The sequence below is a fragment of the Petaurus breviceps genome, unplaced genomic scaffold (genome assembly GCF_028583685.1).
Source record: "Petaurus breviceps papuanus isolate PSGF00001 unplaced genomic scaffold, PetGlider_PUasm1.0 220, whole genome shotgun sequence".
Taxonomy (NCBI): domain Eukaryota; kingdom Metazoa; phylum Chordata; class Mammalia; order Diprotodontia; family Petauridae; genus Petaurus; species Petaurus breviceps.
In genome coordinates, this window is record NW_027185876.1 from 14046537 (window position 1) to 14065328 (window position 18792).

General features: G+C 35.1%; 1 protein-coding gene across 2 annotated transcripts in view; it reads left to right on the top strand.

Annotated features, from left to right (window-relative positions):
• ATF6 (activating transcription factor 6) overlaps positions 1-18792 on the top strand; it is a 209592-nt gene that overhangs the window by 93870 nt on the left and 96930 nt on the right. For both annotated transcript variants that reach the window (XM_069094642.1, XM_069094643.1), the window contains 2 exons: positions 411-478; positions 2765-2876. In XM_069094642.1, the coding sequence (XP_068950743.1) occupies positions 411-478; positions 2765-2876 (180 nt within the window). The remainder of the gene's footprint in view (positions 1-410; positions 479-2764; positions 2877-18792) is intronic.

Consider the following 18792-nt stretch of genomic DNA (forward strand, 5'->3'; position numbering starts at 1 on the left):
AGATGCGGGTACCAGGTATAGGTGTTGGTGTTTTGCCAAGCCCATTTGAAGGGAATTTAGTCTATTAAACAGATTTTTGATGACATAGAAACTATATGTGAATATTCTTAACCAAAATGTACCTAAACAGACTATATGAACCTTGTAATCATTGTCTTTTGCTTCTTTTTTTTTTGGAGGGCAATTGGGGTTAAGTGACTTGCCCAAGGTCACATGGCTAGTTTTTGTGTTAAGTGTCTGAAGCTGGATTTGAACTCAGGTCCTCCTGACTCCGGGGGTGGTGCTCTATTCACTGCACCACCTAGCTGTCCCATGAATCTTGTAATCACCCAAGGCTTAGTCATGGACTGGAGTCCATGGAAAAGACCTTCTTTCCTTTTTTGTAATAAATTTTATTTTTTCTCTTTTAGAATTCTCTGGAACATGGTTCTAATTCTCAGCTCATGGCTGTGCAGTATACAGAAACAACCAGCATCAGGTAAGAAAAGGTGAAAGCTCACTGACAAAAAATTAAACCCTTGGTCAGACTATGTCAGGTTTTCACTTTGTTTGGAACTAAGGTATTATTGAATATTTGCTGTTTGTTAAAACAGAAGAATAATAAGTGAAAGCCCCTGAAAAAGTTCTTAGAGATTATACTTATCTTTTTAGTGCATTAAGGTTTTTAATTAATTTTATTTTCAATTATCACGCATTTGTTTTTCTCTTTCCACTGCCCTCCTCCAGAAAAACAAAAACAAAACCCTTGGAACAAATAAGCATAGTCAAGCAAAACAAATTTCCATAGTGTCCATGTCTAAAAATGTGTGGCTCATTCTTCATCTTAATCCATCACTTCTCCATCAAGAAGTGGGTAGTATTCTTATCTGTCTTTTGGAGTCATCCTTGTCATCACTGTATTGATAGGAGTTCTTCAGACTTTCAAATTGTATTTCCAGTATTGATGTTATAGTATGAATTGTTCTCCTGATTCTTTGCCCTTCCTTCTGCCTCCATCCATATACATCTTCACAGGTTTCTCTCAGACTTTCTCTTTTTTTTAATTACACAATAACGTTCCCTTATATTCGTATACCATAATTTGTTCAGCCATTTCCCAGTTGATGAGTACCCTCTTCATGTCCACAAAAAGAGTTGATGTAAATATTTCTGTACACATAGGTCCTTTTTCTCTTTCTCTGATCTCCTTATGGTACAGTCTTACTAATGGGACTGCTGAGTCAGAGAGTGTACAGTGTCATAACTTTTGGGCATAGTTCCAAACTACTTTGCAGAATGAGTGTACCAAATGAATGAATGAAGGATATATTAAGCACTTTCTTTGTTCAAAGCACTGTCCTAAACACTAGGGGTGGATTGGAAAATTAAGACAATCCCAGCCCTCAGGGAGCTCACATTCTCATGGGAAGGGGACTGAGTCCCAGATCATCTCTGGATGACCCCATACTTGGGTCTCTGAGCACTAAATCTGTGTTCCTGTTCCCTCTGGAAGAGGCCTGGGCCTGTGTTAAGCCCTCACTCTGCTCAGCTACCTCGATCATCTGAGTGCTGAATTTCAGTTCCTACCCTAGTCACTTGCCAATAGATTGAAATTGTGCTTTTGAGCTGGGAAGATGACCCATTGTTTTTACTTTTTTTCTTTTTTGTAAGCAATTGGGGTTAAGTAACTTGCTCAAGGTTATATGGCCAATTATTTTCGATCCCCAGGTCATCTGACACTGGGGCCAGTGCTCTTACTCGCTGAGCCACCTGGCCACCCCTAAGCAATTGGGGTTAAGTAACTTGCTCAAGGTTACATGGCCAGGTGTTTCTGGGTGGGTGCTAAGTGTCTGAGCCCGGATTCGATCCCCAGGTCATCCCAACACTGGAGCCTGTGCTCTTACTCGCTGTGCTACCTGGCCGCCCCCCATTGTTTTTTCTTATTTGATTTTCTAATCACTACTTAGTCTGGTGTTCTTCAGTTATTGCTGGAGCAGTTTGGGAAGGCGGTGGGTTTCTTATTGTGCCATTTGTGCTTGGTCTCTAGATTATACTTCTTCCAGAATTTACCATATCTTTTATGTAGAATGGGAAATGGAGTAGTTGCAATTGGTTTTTAATCTTATTTAAGATACTTATATATAACATGTTTATACTGACATGGCAAATTGTACAATTTGCACTAAAAGTGATAGTAGCTTAGTTATTAGTGTAAATTTTTAAAAAATTTCATTAAATCACACAATTGGTTGGTATGTTTTTGTTTTTCAGTTTTTGAAAAGGATAAAACAATTTAGAAGGGGTAGGAATTGTGGTATGTTTTTGTTTTTCAGTTTTTGAAAAGGATAAAACAATTTAGAAGGGGTAGGAATTGTGAGGCTTGCTTTTTATAAATGATAGTTGCTTACAAAGCTATTATTTTGCAAAGAAAATTGCCACATTTTACTAATAATTGTAGACTAATGTTTTGGTTCTTTTGCCACAGTTTTGGTCTCTCGCCAGTAGAAAAATGGAAATATGATTTGGGATCAAATGAGTCAGAAAATTTTATGGTGTAGAACTTTGGTTGCCAGATATTTTCACTTGTTTCAGTTATGGATGTTTAGATAATGTCTTGGATTAAATTAATGGTATTTCTAGCAATTAATTATTTCCTTGAGTATACATTATTAGGAGAAATCCTTTAAATGGAAACATTGGTATGCTTAAAATGAAAGGCAATCAGATAAGGCATAAATATCCTCATGTGCAAGCAACGCCTTTCTCTTTTTTTCTTGTTTTATAGGAATTCAGGGAGTGAGCTGCAAGTTTATTATGCCTCACCTAGAAGTTATCAAGATTTCTTTGAAGCTATCCGAAGAAGGGGAGATACCTTTTATGTTGTGTCATTTCGAAGGGTAAGTATATGCAGTTATTTGTTCATTCAATAAATGCATCACTTTCTTTTTACAAAGTTCTGTGACTAGCAGCATGTGAGATATGAGATAGACTGATTATAGTAGGAGACACAAGATATCATGTAAGTAACTACTTTACAAGTCATTGGCATAATTAAGGTTGAGAATATAGGCTGTGTTCCTAATTTCAGATTTAAAAGATGACTTTTATAAAAGAAACAGTTAATGATCTACTGTGGAACAATTGGATGCCTATTCACAACATCATTTCTTGCTAAAGAACGTACCATACATAAGTAGTTTATCTTGTCTGGTAAATATTTTTATGAATGAATGAAGTATATATGAGATTAGGAGAACTAAGGAATTAAGGAAAAATGTAGGTGGCATTAATCGACTATTTTTAAAAGTACTCATTACTTTTAGCAAAATGGTTGAATAAGAGGTCATGTCTTTTCAGCTCACCTCAATTACCTCAGAAAATAATGAATGAAGGGAAGAGAATTTATCTAATGCTCACTGTGTGTGAGGCAGACATCTAAGTGGTACAGTGGATAAGTGTTGGGCCTGAAGTCAGGAAGACTCGTCTTCCTGAGTTCAAATTTGGCCTCAGATGGCAAGTCACTTAACTGTATTTGTCTCCATTTCCTTATCTTTAAAATGAGTTGGAGAAGGAAATAGTAAATCATTTCAGCTTCTTTGCCAAGAAAACCCCAAATGAGGTTACAAAGAGTGAGACACAACCAAAAAGAACTGAACATCAACAATGACAATGTCCTAGGCACTGTAATAAGCATTGGTGATGCACATACAAGATATAAGATGACAGTCCTTGCCCTCCAAAAGCTGACATTCTAATGGGGAAGACAACACATATAGAGGATTAGAGGCCAGGGACATGTGGTTTCCTCTGGGGAGTCACAGAGATGGGCCATTGATTGATATACCCTTTCCTTTCCAAGAATAGTAGTGTTAATTTGATTACTATTCCCAGAACTAAAGTAAACTATAGAAATGGGAAGTACAGTAGGACTGATTTGGTGACATGGTAGGAGATGATTGGAATGCGGGTTGGTGGATATGAAGCCAGCTAGCTATCTATGAGGAACTTTCACCAATCCGGAAGAAGTGGCTTTAAAGCAAGAGCTGGAGGAATGGGTCAGAGGTAGATAGTGAATAGCAAGAAATGTGACAAATAGACAGAAATAGTGAAAAGGAAACCTTTTTTGGGAAAGTCTTCATGACAAAACCAGTAGAGAGGCTGATAACAAAAAATTCAAGAAAATGATATAGTCAATAATTATTCTAGAGTGAAAATAAAATTATCAAATAACCAGTGATAAAGGAGAAAGGATTACAGAAGCTGCCTCGAGAATCCTAGAAATTTTAACTGAACAACTGTAAGAATATTTCAGATATTCTTGGAATAATTAAAATATTCTCAGAATAATTCAGGAGTATAATAAAGAAATTGTAATAAGAAATAAGGTTAGAATGAAGACAGTATTGTGAATTATCAAAGGAGAAATTAAAAATTATAAATAAAAATACAGATTTTTAAAGCAGATGATAAGAGTATCTTGCCATGAACAGTATATTGTCTAGAAAAGAAAATGGCAGATTTGGAACTAGAAAACGCAAAAGTAGAAGGAAAATTAACAAAATCAAAAGCAAAAATGAAAATATATGAAATCTCTAACACTGCTGGGAACTGACTTTAAAGAAGAAATATATAGAAATAATCCAGGGGCGGCTAGGTGGAGCAGTGAATAGAGCACTGGCCCTGGAATCAGGAGGACCTGAGTTCAAATCTGGCCTCAGACACTTGACACACTTACTAGCCATGTGACTTTGGGCAAGTCACTTAACCCCAATTGCCCTCCAAAAAAAAAAAGGCAAAGACATAATCTAAATATCTGTCACAGTTGAAGTTAAAGTAAACTGAGGCACAAAGCTTTGATCAGTTTGTTAGCAAAGTGCAAATTTGCCATTAAATAGGGTCCCAGCCTCCTCAGTAAACTAAGACCCCAAATGAGGACTGACAGATCGTTTTTATAGATAAAAGGTGTCTCCAAAAAATAGAAGGTACGATCATATATGGGGAAAAACAATATAGTTGTTTGGAAATTAGGAATGGAGGGCTAGCCACCCCTCTTCCTATCTTGTTACTAGGAAATGCTGATTGATTTAATATACCTTCAAGAATGATTAATGGTATGTGGATAATAAGTTTCCTCTAATTGGTTGGCTAGTGATATAGATATAACATTTCCTTTTATTAAAATAATTTGTAGGGAAACAACTTTTAAGCTTGACTTAGAGAGGAAGACTAAACTTATGAACCTGTGAAATTAACTCAAGACAAAGAAATGTGACTTAAGCAGTTATATAAAATATTGGCAGAACATATATATATATATAATATGCAGAATATATACAATATACAGAATAGAATCACTTACCAAAATGGAGACAACATCAGTTTGATTTTCTCAGATCATAGTTCTTTGAAAAAGAAAACACATTGAACTAAAAAATACCTAATGATCATATTTCAGAAAATTGTGTCCCCCAAAGTACAAGAGAAGTACTGGAATCTGGGTGGGGAAATCCATATCAGTAGGCCCCAGAAACACTGACAGAAGGAAACTCTAAGTTCAACTTACTAAACAACAATTGAGGTAAAGGTTCAGAACTCTCTCGTATACATTAAAAACACAGAGAAGCCCCTTCACTGTATAAAGGAAAAACAACTCAGCACCACCCTCAGAAACAGCTTGCCGTGTGACCTTGAGCAAGTTCCTTAACTCCGATTGCTTTAAAAAAAAAGGAAAACCAGTAAAAATTGCCCCAAATTACTCTCACTTAAAGAAACAATTAGAATATGATGTTATGCAAAAGAGAAATGTTTATACCTCCCAAATAAATTCCAAAGTTAAGCATAATTGTCAGTGAAACAAAATGCATTTTCAACAACTGAATTTGAGTCATTCCTTTTTTATTTTTTTTAAACTATAAGAAATGGATGTTTGAAAGAAATTAGATTTGCAAACTTGTTAAAATGACAGAAACCCAAGAAAAGTAAACAACTACATATAACAAGCAAAGATATGAGATAAAGGCATATATGATTTCAGGACTGTATAAGGCTATTAAAAAAAAACTTTTACCAGATTTAATGACCATTGAAAAATCAAAGAAAGAACATCTGTGGACAAACTTTAAAAGGGTTGTGGGACCTTAGAAGAGAGAAGAGGAAGATGAATTAGTATTTCTTCATTAGAACTTATATTCCCCCATTAGTGAAGTATTATTTTATGGGATGGAATTTCCTTCTTTTGATGGGGAAGGGCCTGGGAGGGATGGGTTCTTGCCTAATCTGTATACTAGACAGAGGAAGAGGTACTTGTGCTACTTTTTAGTGCCTTACCATGCCTTGGAGGTTTTGGGGAATGGAAGGAAAAATATTTTAGATGAAGATTTAGGCAAAGAGATCAGGAGTAGGAATCATGTATATAAGGATAAATTCTGTGCTTTACTTTCAAAACTGTTCAGCCTATCAGGCCTCCTTCTGAGTTTTCCTCTATTTTGGGCATTTAAAAAAAAATGTCACAATGAACCTCTTGGGAAGGGAACATCAGCATTGCTCCTTTTCTTCCTTTCACCATCCTCTTTTGTCCTTTCCCCCCCAATTATGCATGCACTAAAAATCAAGAGAAAGAAAACAGCCAACAACAACAACCCTTTTAACAATCACAGATAGTCAAGCTAAGCAAATTCACACCGTGGCAAAAATGTCCAAAAATTTTTGTGTCCGTTACCTTTGCAGGAAGTGGGTAACATGTTTCTTCACAAGTCCTCTGGAGACATGATTGGTCATTGACGTGTTCAGAATTCTTGTTTTTCTTTTACTCTCCCCTTTGAATAGTCAAGATAAACAATTTTTAGTTATTTTACCTCAAATTTGTACATGCCGTTTATAACTCATCTCTCAATTTGGTAAGCTATAAAGGTTACTCCAGGTCTCCTCGAGTGAAAGAAATATTTAGTAGCTTTATACACCAGTCATTAGATTTTTTGAGTTGGATCCTCAGTTTTCACTTTTGACAGTAACAGTAACAGTCTTGTGTCTAGTGCCAAACCATAGATTTTGTGTTAGGGAAAGAGAATGGAGTCATTATTCTTTTCACACATTGTTGAGCAAAATTTGCTGGAAATTTGGGAAGAACTACATAGGTTACCAAAGTGGGTGATACCACCCCTGGTGGTGCTAGAATGATTCAGGGAGGCAGTAGTAGCCTTGGGTAGAATTGGGGAGCATTGAATAAAAATAAGGGGGTAGTGGAAGCATAAAGAAAAAGAATATAAGTAAATTTGGAAAAACCATTCATACATGTTTCATCTGTTGTTTAACAGAATTAAAGTCATAGTGATTACATAATTATCCAAATAACACACAAAATGTAAATTATAACCAATCAGTCGTCAAGTCCACCAGCAGGTCTTAACAAACAAGTGTTGGCAGGCAAGTGTGTCACCCACTGTCAGGAAGTTCAGAATGCATCAGTGGGAATATGTGTGAGTAATGACTTGTTTACAATATGATACTATACAGTTACATGATGCAGTATTGCATCATCAGAATTTCAGTGCAGGTAAAACCTCACAAATTTACAATAAATTATTAAATTTATGATACATCATTTAAAAATATTTTTTAAAGTATTTAGAAAAACATTAAAGGATTAAAGAAAATAGATTTCCAAAAACATTAAAGGATTAAAGAAAATAGATTTCCAGGAGGGTGCTGAGTAATTTTTTTTTTTTGAAAAGGGGGTGATGGGACAAATAAGTTTTGGAACCTCTGTATTAGAGGAAAAGCTTTTAGTATACTAGATTGACTATTTTTGTTCAAAATGCTTACCATGGTTTATTTTCACGGATAATACTTTTCCTTTGTATAAAATATCAATGAAATATTCCAGCTTGGTATGAGCTTTGCTTATTTATGTATCATTTCTTTTGTAGCCAGCTTTTTTTTTTTAACATTTGGTTTAAATCTAGAGAATCCTTAGAAGCAGGAGTAAGTGTACAGTAACTTATCAAGACCTCTTCAGAAAGAGCCCTATTGGAGAAAGTAGGTACATTAATACACTGTTGGTGATGCTGTGAATAATCAAAAGGCTAGAGAACTGAGCATGCCCTTTGGCCCAGCAATATCATTTCTAGGTCTATATACCCCAATGAGACCAAAGAAAGAGGAAAAGAACCCAGTAGTTTAAAAATACTTATAGCAATTCTCTAAGTAGTAAAGAATTTGAAACTGGGGGCAGCTAGGTGGCGCAGTGAATAGAACACTGGCCCTGGAGTCGAGGACCTGAGTTCAAATCCAGACTCAGACACTTAACACTAGCTGCGTGATCTTGGGCAAGTCACTTAACCCCAATTGCCCTGCATTCCCCCCCTCCAAAAAGAAAAAAAAAAGATTGGACACTGAGGGGATGTAAATCCTTTGGGGAATGTCTGAATGGAATGCTGTTATGTTGAAAGAAATGATCAAGGGTATGGTTTCAGAAAAACCTTGGAAGACTTGTATGAATTGATACATAGTGAAATGAGAAGAACCAAGAGAACAATTAATACAATACTAGCAATATTGTAAAGATAATCAGCTTGGAAAGCCTTAGTAACTGTGATTAACATAATGATCAACCATAGTTCCAAAGGACTCGTAATGAAACATACCCACCTCCAGATAGAGAGTTGAACTCAGAGTGCAAATTTAAGCATATTTTCTTTATATATATATATATGTATATATATATATATATGTATATGTATATATATATTTTTGGACATGACTAATGTGAGCATTGGTTTTGCATGACTATACATATTTGTAATGAGTTTTGTTTTTCTTGCCTTTTCAGTGAGTAAGAAAGGGACAGGGAGAGGATTTGGAACTGAAAATAAAATAAAATTGAATCAAAAAAAAAATTGAGCCCCTTCTTTTGTTTCTGAGATTCATAGAATTGAATATAATTGCATAGTTTTTGGAAATTTGCCATTTCTTACCTCCCCTTTCATAGCCATTCAAGAAAATTCTTTATCCAGATGGAGGAAAAAATGAATAAATTAACTTGGCAAAAAAAATAGATATTTGTATTTTTAAAAAAGGGGGAAAATGAAGCAACCTTTCTTAGCTCAGCTGCCTACTGTTTTTACCTTTCTAAAGGCCTTTTCTAATTTAGCTTTTTTCATTTCTTTTGGAATACATAGATTTTTCTCAGTTAAAATTTACATTTTTTCATCTTTTGTTTTTACATCACAGTTTCTTAATATGTTCCTTGCCTCCCCATATAACAAGCTATTTTTAGCAACAGAAAATAAAAATGAGGAAAAATATAGTTAAGAAAAAAGAATCAATTGATCATCCAAGCCTGATAGTATGTGTAGTGCTCCATACCTGTAGTCCCCCACCTCTACAACAAAAGAAGGAAGTTGTGTTTTCTTACCTCTTCTCTGATGCTAAGCTTGGTTATTATGATTATACAGTGTTTTATTTTATCCTTTGTTTTATTAGATTGATATAAAGTCACTGTGTATATTGTTTTCCTGGTTCTACATACCTGAGTCTGCATCAATGCATTTATTTTATTTTATTTTTATTGTTTGCTTTTTGGAGGGCAATTGGGGTTAAGTGGCTTGCCCAAGGTCACGTGGCTAGTTTTGTGTTAAGTGTCTGAAGCCAAATATAAACTCAGGTCCTCCTGACTCCAGGGCCAGGGCTCTATTCACTGCGCTATCTAGCTGCCCCCGCATCAATGCATTTAAAGCTTCCTGTATATGACTCTTTCTACTAGTTGTTTGTTATGTCACACACAATGATGTACTACAATTCACTTAGCCATTCCTTATTTGATAGACATCTGTCTTGTTTCCAGTTTTGTTCCCTTGAAAAGTGCTACTTTTAATATTTTTGTGTGTATAGAAATATTCTATCTTTTGACTTCTTTGGGTTTTATACTTTATTGATCTTGGGGTCAAAAGGTATGTATAATTTAATTAGATTTTTAGCAAAACTCCAAATTGCTTACATTACACAATCTTTGGACCAGTTTTGAAAATCCCACCAGCAGTGTAGTAATGTACCTATTTTTTTTTTATTTTCTCAGCATCTCTAATATTAACTTTTGTTTTGTTTTTTTGCTTTTTTTTGGAGGGGGGAAAGGTAGGGCAATTGGGGTTAAGTGACTTGCCCAAGGTCACACAGCTAGTTTTGTGTTAAGTGTCTGAGGCTGGATTTGAAATGAAATCTTTCTGATTCTAGAGCCAGTGCTCCATTAACTGCATTACCTAGCCACCCCTCTAATATTAACAGTTTTCAACTTTTGCCATCTTTACCAGTTTGCTGGTTGTGAGGTAAAGCCCCAGAATTATTTTGTTCACATTTTTCTTATTAATGATTTGGAGCAGATTTTCAAATGGTTGATATTAGTTTGTTCTTTTAATTGTTCAACCATTTTGTTCACTTATCTATTTGTTCTTAGTCTTTATATTTGTTTTAGTTTCCTGTATGTCTTGGATATCAAGGCCTTATTAGAAATGTTTGATACAGAGATTTTTTTCCCCCTAATGGACAGCTTCCTTTTTTTCTTAGCTCCATTGCTTTTGTTTGCAGAAAACCCATTCAATTTCGTAACTGAAATTCTCTTTTATCTTTTGGGATCACCTGTATCACCTGTTTGATTAAGCACTCCAACCTCCCTCCTTCTCCCCCCCCCCCCCCCCCCCCCCCCCACAGTAACTGTGAAAAATACTTGCTTTCGTTCTCTTCTGATTATTTTATAGTATGTCATTTTAGTCAGGTTCCCTTAATCAGGTTGTGATGCCTATCCAGAAATGAAGAACACTACTGGCTATGTTGGTATTTGCCTAACTCATGTGTAATTATATTAAACTTATGTGATAAATATATTATTATGTAGAGAGTGCTGTAGGTTCATATTTGGCCTTTGGTGTCTAATAACTGTGGAACTTTGGACAATCATAGCCTCAGTTTTCCCATCTGTAAAAATAAGGATAATAATATTTGTACTACCTTAAACAGGATTACTGCAGGTAAAGCCCTTTGCAAACTTATAAACACCATACAGAGGTTTGTTATTACTAATGCCTGCTTCTTGCTTTAGTTTTCCCATTTTAGAGTCATATATGAAATAATTTGTAACCAAAGAGTAAAATTGCACATTGTTCCCTAGAATCCTTTTTTCTTTCTTATATGCTATATATTTTTTAATGAGTCAGAACCCTCACTTCTTGTTCTCTGTGATTGTAAATTAGGTACTTTATTAAGTTATCTCTTCATAATGCTAAATTACCTAGTGGTTTAAAAGTTAGTATAGTTTTGAAACTTAAAATCAGAAAGTAACATTGGCCTTAAGAAAGTGCATTTTAGTTCATCTTCTAAAATAAAAAATCTAATAGGTTGAGAAAATGTATTTGCTACTTATTGGAAAAGTTGGTAGTCATTGCCAGATATTTACTGTTCCAATTAGTAGTGCTCTAGAAAGGAAAGTGTTGTGTTTAAATGCATTTTGCTCTTGTTTCCCTTTTAGGTATTTAGATCTTTGCCTGACATCAACATATTTTAAAACCCCTTGTTAAGTATGAGTTGCTATTGTGTGGTTTTAGAGGATTTAGTCATTTGTTCCTTGGTCTTGTAATAGATTGTTAGCTGACATAAGAAAAACTACTGTTTGGACTTTTTGAGTACAGACTTTAAAAGTTATTGGTTTTTAGCTTGTGTTTGAACATTGACTTTTCAAAGACTCTTTTTAACTGAGAATCCTTATGGCACATGGATGTAGAATGTAAAAAAAAATAGTATCTTTCTTGTCAAAGATTTCAATTTCTTAAATTTTTAATGATGATGGATAAGCCTAAGCCAAGGCAAATTTCCCTATGTTGAAAGCAGTGAGCTCTTAACTCCAGCTATTAATATCTTATGGCAAGTCACTTCATCAAATGAGAAAATGTACATAAAATGTTTTATAAACTTTAAAGGGCCCTATAAATAGATACAATTGCTATTATTATCTTTCATTTCTGTTGCCCTCAATTTTATCATGTATAAAAAGAAGGTAAAACTTTCCCCATCTATCACAGGGATTGTTATGAGTCAAGTAATTTGTAAATACTCTTTATATTTAAAGTATTGTATTACTATGAGCTGGCTCTTGTGTTAGTCCTTGGGAGCCCTGCTTAGGGTCACTCTTACTGGCTCTAGTTACTCCATACAGCCTAACATCTCCTCATTATTTTTGTTTAACTTTATACTTTAAATTGGTACTGAATTTTTGCTTTTGTTTGAGTTTTTAATATGTATTTTCCCCATATTCTCTTTTAGACTGAAAGCTTTTTCAACTTAAGGGTCAAGTATGTTAAGTGTGTTGTATTTCCCTTCAGTGTCTAAAATAATGAGTCTAATGGAATAAGCATTCTGTGCACAAAGTGGACTCCATAAATATTCTTTTTCTAAATCACTTCCAGCTGTTCTTGTCTATTAGGCTTTCCATTTTGTTTCCTTGGATTAATGTTCAACCACACAAACAATCACAACCATGGTCTTCAAGGGAAAAAAAAGAGAGGCCAAGTAGGCAGCTAGGGAGCAAAGAGGGTAGAGCACTTGGGCATGGAGTCAGGAAAACCTGGATTTGAATTCTGCCTCAGATACTTACTACCTGTGTGACTCTGGGCAAGTCAGTTAACCTCTCCAAGCCTCAGTTTTCTTGCCTGTAAAAAATAATAGTGGTACCTGTCTCTCAGTATTGTTGTAAGAATCAAGTGAGTTAACATATATAAAGTGCTTTGTCAACCTTCAAGTGAAATTTAAATCTTAGTTCCTACTAAGTAGAAGTTACACTAGTTGATCTAACTTCATTTCCAGCTCTAGGATCCTATAATTTTATTATGTAATTATTATATTATGCATTGTATAACTTGAAATATAGGGATGGGGGGGTAAGAGACCAGTGAGACTATGTTCTAGTTAAATAATTTACATTAAGATTAGAGAACATAGATTTTATTTCCAACAAATTATTTTCAACAAAGGAAACCATCTTTTCTTTTTGTATTTATAATCATCTCTTTCTAACAATGATAGGATAAAAATTTAAGGAAAGCTTTTTAATCATAGGGCAGTTTCTTCTCAGAGTAAAACCACGAAGAAGAATGAAAGAACATGGCATAAAAGTCTTATTTCTAAATCTGGTTATAATACTTGGCAAAACACTGGGAACTCTATCTCTATTTCAGTTTCTCTTAAAAATAGGTATTTTGGGGCGGCTAGGTGGCATAGTGAGTGGAGCACTGGCCCTGGAGTCAGGAGAACCTGACTTCAAATACGGCCTCAGACACTTGACACACTTACTAGCTATGTGACTTTGGACAAGTCACTTAACCCCAATTGCCCTCCAAAAAGCAAAATAAATAAAAATAGATATTTTGTTTTTAATTACCTAGATTTCCACTTCCCTCCTACAGAGCTTTTGTATCAAGGATTTTTTTTTCTAATTTCCCCTATTTTATTATTTCTTTGTTGTTGTTGTTATTGTTGATTTTGTTTATTTTGTTTTTGGGTCATTGTGGGATTTTTTGGAGGCAATGGGGATTAAGTGACTTGCCTATGGTCACATCGCTATTAAGTGGCTGAAGGTGGATTTGAACTCAGGTCCTCCTGACTCCAGGAGTGGTGCTCTATCCACTGTGCTGCCTAGCTGCCCCTTAAAGAATTTTTTTAAAAGAAAAAATATACATCTAGCCATGTGACTTCTCCCCTACTCAGCCAACTCGGGTAACTTCTTTTTGCCTGTAGGATTAAGGATAAACTCCATTTCTCTTTTAAAGCCTTACATAATCTGACCCCAGCCCATCTTTTCAGACTCTGTGGACATTAACTGGCCTTATCTCTTTTATTCACATGTGACAGTGACACTCCATCTCCTTCTGCTACCAGATTCCCGTGCCTGGAACATCCTCACTTCTTACCTTCACCTTGTAGAGTTCTTCTTTTCCTTTACGAAGGGTCTTGGACACCATCTTCATAAATGCCAGTTGACTGATAGATTGATGACCATTTCTGTATCTGCCTGAAGTAAAGTAAAACTTTATATTGTAAGAGCTGAAATTGATAAACTAGGAAGCCAAGGTATTTGAGGATACATGGGTTTGTACAGTGAAGTCTCCAAGTATGAGAATTGGTTGTGGGGTAGAAAGAAATATGACTATAAGTCAGGTACTGAACTTGAGAAAGGAGGGAGGATGCGCACTGGAAGCTAGTAGGCAGTAGCCACCAGAATCTAGAAGGGATGATCAAAAGAATGGAGTAAATTTCAGAGAAGAGGCCACTGAATGAAAGTGTTAAACATGGGACTTGTAAGTGAGCCATAAAAAATGGAACATGGTTCTTAAGAAAAGTGATGGAGGGAAGACAGAACTACTCAACTTTCATTTTGCTTTGTTTTTTCTTTGAAGGAGAATAATCTTCATATTGGACAGGACAGAAGGATAGAGTAAAACCCCTGTTGGTTAATAGGGTGTTGAAACTCAAAAAACAGAATAGATGATGCTGTAGATGAGTTCAAGCCACCTGAGCCAGATTAACTGCACCCCAGGGGCTGAAAGAACTGGCATAGGTGATTGCTGAGCCGCTGTCAGTGATTTCTGAGAGACTGGAGAATAGAGGTGGTCCTGGAGACATGGAGAACAAACGTCCTAACTATCAGAAAAGGAAAAGAATAGAAACCGAACTGGACTTGGCTTCCTGGCAAAATTCTAGAATTTATTATTAAAGGGACTGACTATTGAACATTTAAAAAGGAAACAGTGATCCCAAAGAGTCAGTAATTACTTCACTATGAGCAGATCTTTCCAGGGTAACCTTATTTCCCCTTTACTTTTTGGACATGATTACTAGATCATGATCAGAGGAAACCTATAGATATAATTTACAGGGGTTTTCCTATTTTATGCTGTTCTTATAGATAAGATGAGATATAGACTAAACATAGTATGCCTTCTATGATATAGTGAATCCAACACTTTTGAAAGGTAAAGCTAGAGTAGAGCCAGCTAACAAACCAGTATCTCTGTTTTTCTCATATATCCTTGACTCTTATGTCAAGTGACAAATTTTTTCTCCAACTTCTTCAGAGAATGATCCCTTCACAGAGCTTCAGTCTCAAATTTTCTTGTCTTTAAACTCAACCAATGAAAATGCTATTTTTAAACTCTTTGAAAGCATGGCATATCCTGTAGGTCATTATAAGAAAAGAGCAATGGCTTACATAATTTACTGCCAAAATCAAGATGGTTGAGACTAAATAAGAATACACAGATGACATGTTTGTATATCATTATGACATACAAAGAACAGGACTCATAGTTGCATAATATTTATCATCTCTACTTTCTTTGTCTTTCCTGCCATTCATCTATATTTGAGTTGAAGGGAAAACTCCAAAGAAACCTTAAAATGGGTCTTTAAAAGGAGTGTACTTATAATATTATTTGAAGAGTAGATAAGCATAATACATGATAGAAAAGCATTCATTCTGTCAAATCTTGTTGTTTTATTCATTATTGAGTGTAAGGAAAGTGGCTCCTTCCATGTATCCCTGAGCCTTCGAATTTCCATGTGTTCTAAAGAAAAATAGCCCCCTTTTAGGATATCACAGCATTTGTTTTAGACAGCAATGGGATTACTCAGTTAACCTTTTAATTATGACTACATATTGAATTAGAGTGATTTAGGGGTTCAGGTTACATGGAATATAGGTAGCACTAGATAGAGGTCTTCACTCATGAAGATCTACTCACAAATGAACTGTTTTAAATGATAGTGATTTCTGTGGATAGTATGTCCAAGAGGACATTGGTCACAGTTAGCTCCTCATTAGAAAGATTAAAGTATGAGATCCTTCTTTGGCTTTGAAGATGGCTTTTTGAAAAATGTGAATTCACCTTGTCCTGTGTAGTTGTTGCTCATTGATAACACATTAAAATTAATTGATTGATTCACAATGTAGGCCTTTACTTCAGAGAGCTAGACAGATAAGGAGAAGAGAGCTGAGATGAAGAGAAGCTGGTTGGATATAGACTTTGGTTTCCTGAGAGAAAGCATGAACAAACTTGGCTCTTCTAGAAATCGTGTTTCAGGAAACTCTTTTTGGACCCCAAACAGCATCACAGAACAAAAATGGCGAAGTCATTTATTAGTTCTCGGGCAAGCAGAAGAATTTGAATCAAGCCTCTTGCACTCTCAGGAGGAGTTCCTGGACAATGCTGAATTGTTAGAACTAGTAGGAGTTATATAGCAGAGAAGCAGCAATGGACTAAATCAAGAGGTGGAAAAGTTCAATCCTAAGGTAGTGCTATAATAAGCCGAAAAGACTATATAGGTCCCCAAGGAAAGTGGGGTTTACTTCAGAAAGAGTTATTGACATTTTAGCAGCCCACACACATTCCCTTCCAAGAAGGGTGAGGAACCAGGCTCAATCCTAGGTTACCACTGTACATTTGGAGGATTGTACCAGCCATGGGAGAAGTGGAACAGCATAGGAGAGGGAAGGAGAGTGGTCTGTATAGCTTATAGGACTTTAGTATGAGGCCTTTGTGTATTGTGTTTTGGGGGGATGAAATAAAGCCTGTCCCATATTAATATATATTTTTAGTCTAAGTGCTCGTATGGGAGAGACTTTTCCACTCTGTTGTGAACTAGATGAACCAAATATAAACATTTCTAGAGTAAGCCATGTGGGCATAAATCAGAGAAAGAAAATGGTAAGATGAACTCATACTATATATAATCTTTTTAAATCCAGAGTTTGGTATCTGAGCAATGGGTTTTATCTATATTAGGCCTTCACACATAACACTAATAATCTTTTGGAGCAAAAATAAGCTTTTTTTTGCAAAAAAAAATAATAATATTGGAAAGTATGAATACTAAAATTGATAAATTTTTGAAAAATGAAAGTGGTTGAAAAGTCGCTCCTCAAATCCAATAATGTTTGTGTAGATATGGTTACATATCCTCTTCTTACTCTTCCCTCCCTTGTCCTTCTCCCTCCCTCCTCCTCCCCCTCATAAATTTTCATAAATTTTGAAAAGAGAAAGTCTTACAGTTCCATCTGTAGAAATTTACAAAAAAGTGCATAGCCTTTTATTATAAGTCTTTGGAAAAAGCTAGGCACGTCAGTGGATAGAGTACTTGGCTTGGAATAAGAAAGACCTGAATTCAAATACTACCTTAGACACTTAATAGCTGTGTAACTCTGGGCAAATGACTTAACCTCTCTCAGCCTCAATTTCGTCATATATAAAATGGGGGCTGGACTTGATGACCTCTAGGATTCCTTCCACTTATAAATCTAAAGCTTTATGATACTTTATAGTAAGTGTTTTGAGAACTGATTCAATGCCATGCTTTTTCACATGATGTCTGAAGAGGCCAAAGATTTAGACAACTGAAAAAAAAGCAGTGTGATATGATTGTGGTTTCATCTGTCTCATTAAATGTAGTCAGATTGAAAAGACAATGAATCTGAGGGTTATGTAGAAACCAGCAATTAATATAGGATATCCTTAAAGTGCAGTTTCAAGGTTTAGTAGCTTAAACACATAGTTTAAAAAAAAAAAAGAAATTTAGTGCATTGCTGTGGTCATTACTTACAGAGTTAATGTAAAAGTGAAGCTCTCCTAATTGACAAAATGCTAGCATGTCATCCAGGGAGATATGTTAGCATTCTTTCCCTTTGTGGAATGATGCAATTTCTTGTTGTTCTATTTGAAACTGAAGTAAAACCTCCTTCTTGTAGGCTTACATCTTTTTCATAAAGGCACCCTTGTTTTACTTTTTTTTTTAACTTTATTTAGTATTTTATTTTTCCCCAATTCTATATAAAAAAATTTGTAACATTTGTTTTTAAAATTTTGAGTTCCAAATTCTGCCCCTCCTCACCTCCCATATTGAGAAGTCAAGCAATTTGATATAGGTTACACATGTGTAGTCATGCAGAACATTTCCATATTAGTCATGTTGTAAAAGAAAACATAGACCCTCCCCCAAAAAACCCTCCAAGAAAAATAAAGTAAAAAAAAAAAGTGTGCTTCAATCTGTATTCAGATTTCATCAGTCTTTTCTCTGGGGATGGATAGCATTTTTCATCATAAGTCCTTCAGTGTTGTCTTGACAGTCTTATTTGTTTGGGTTTTTTTAAAAACAACAACAAAGTTTTTAAAAAAAATCACCACCTGACTGTTAGAAGGTGTTTTTTTTTATTTGACCTTCAGCTCTGTATATTAATCTTGTTCGTATATGTCAAAGTTTTCTTTTATAGCATCTAGACAGTTTTAGCTTCTTACTTGATCTATGATTTTTCATATACAACAGGGTACTAAAATATAAGTTGCTTAGGATTATAAAGTCTAAATTGCATTTAATTGATACCAAAAATTGGGGTTTTATTTAAGAACGTAAATGTTTGAATTCCATTCTGATCCTTTTTAAAGTCCTTTTTAGTCTCAGATGTTTGGGACTAGCTTTTTAGTTGTAAAATTTACCTTTTTTTTTTAATGAATTCAATCAATTTATATGGTACAATATAAAGAAGAAATGGTCATACTAACTTCTTTGCACATAGAGTTACCAATGATTTTTAAGTCATAAATTTTATAATGAGTCCTGTTGCTATTAGGAAGGTAGAATGGTTCAAATATAAGAGTGCTGAACTGGGAAACATAGGACCTGAGTTCAAATTCCACTTCTGCTACTACCTTGGGCAAATTACTTAGTTTCTCTGGGTTTTAGTAGCCTCATTAATAAAATGATTGAGTTAGCCTAGATATTCTC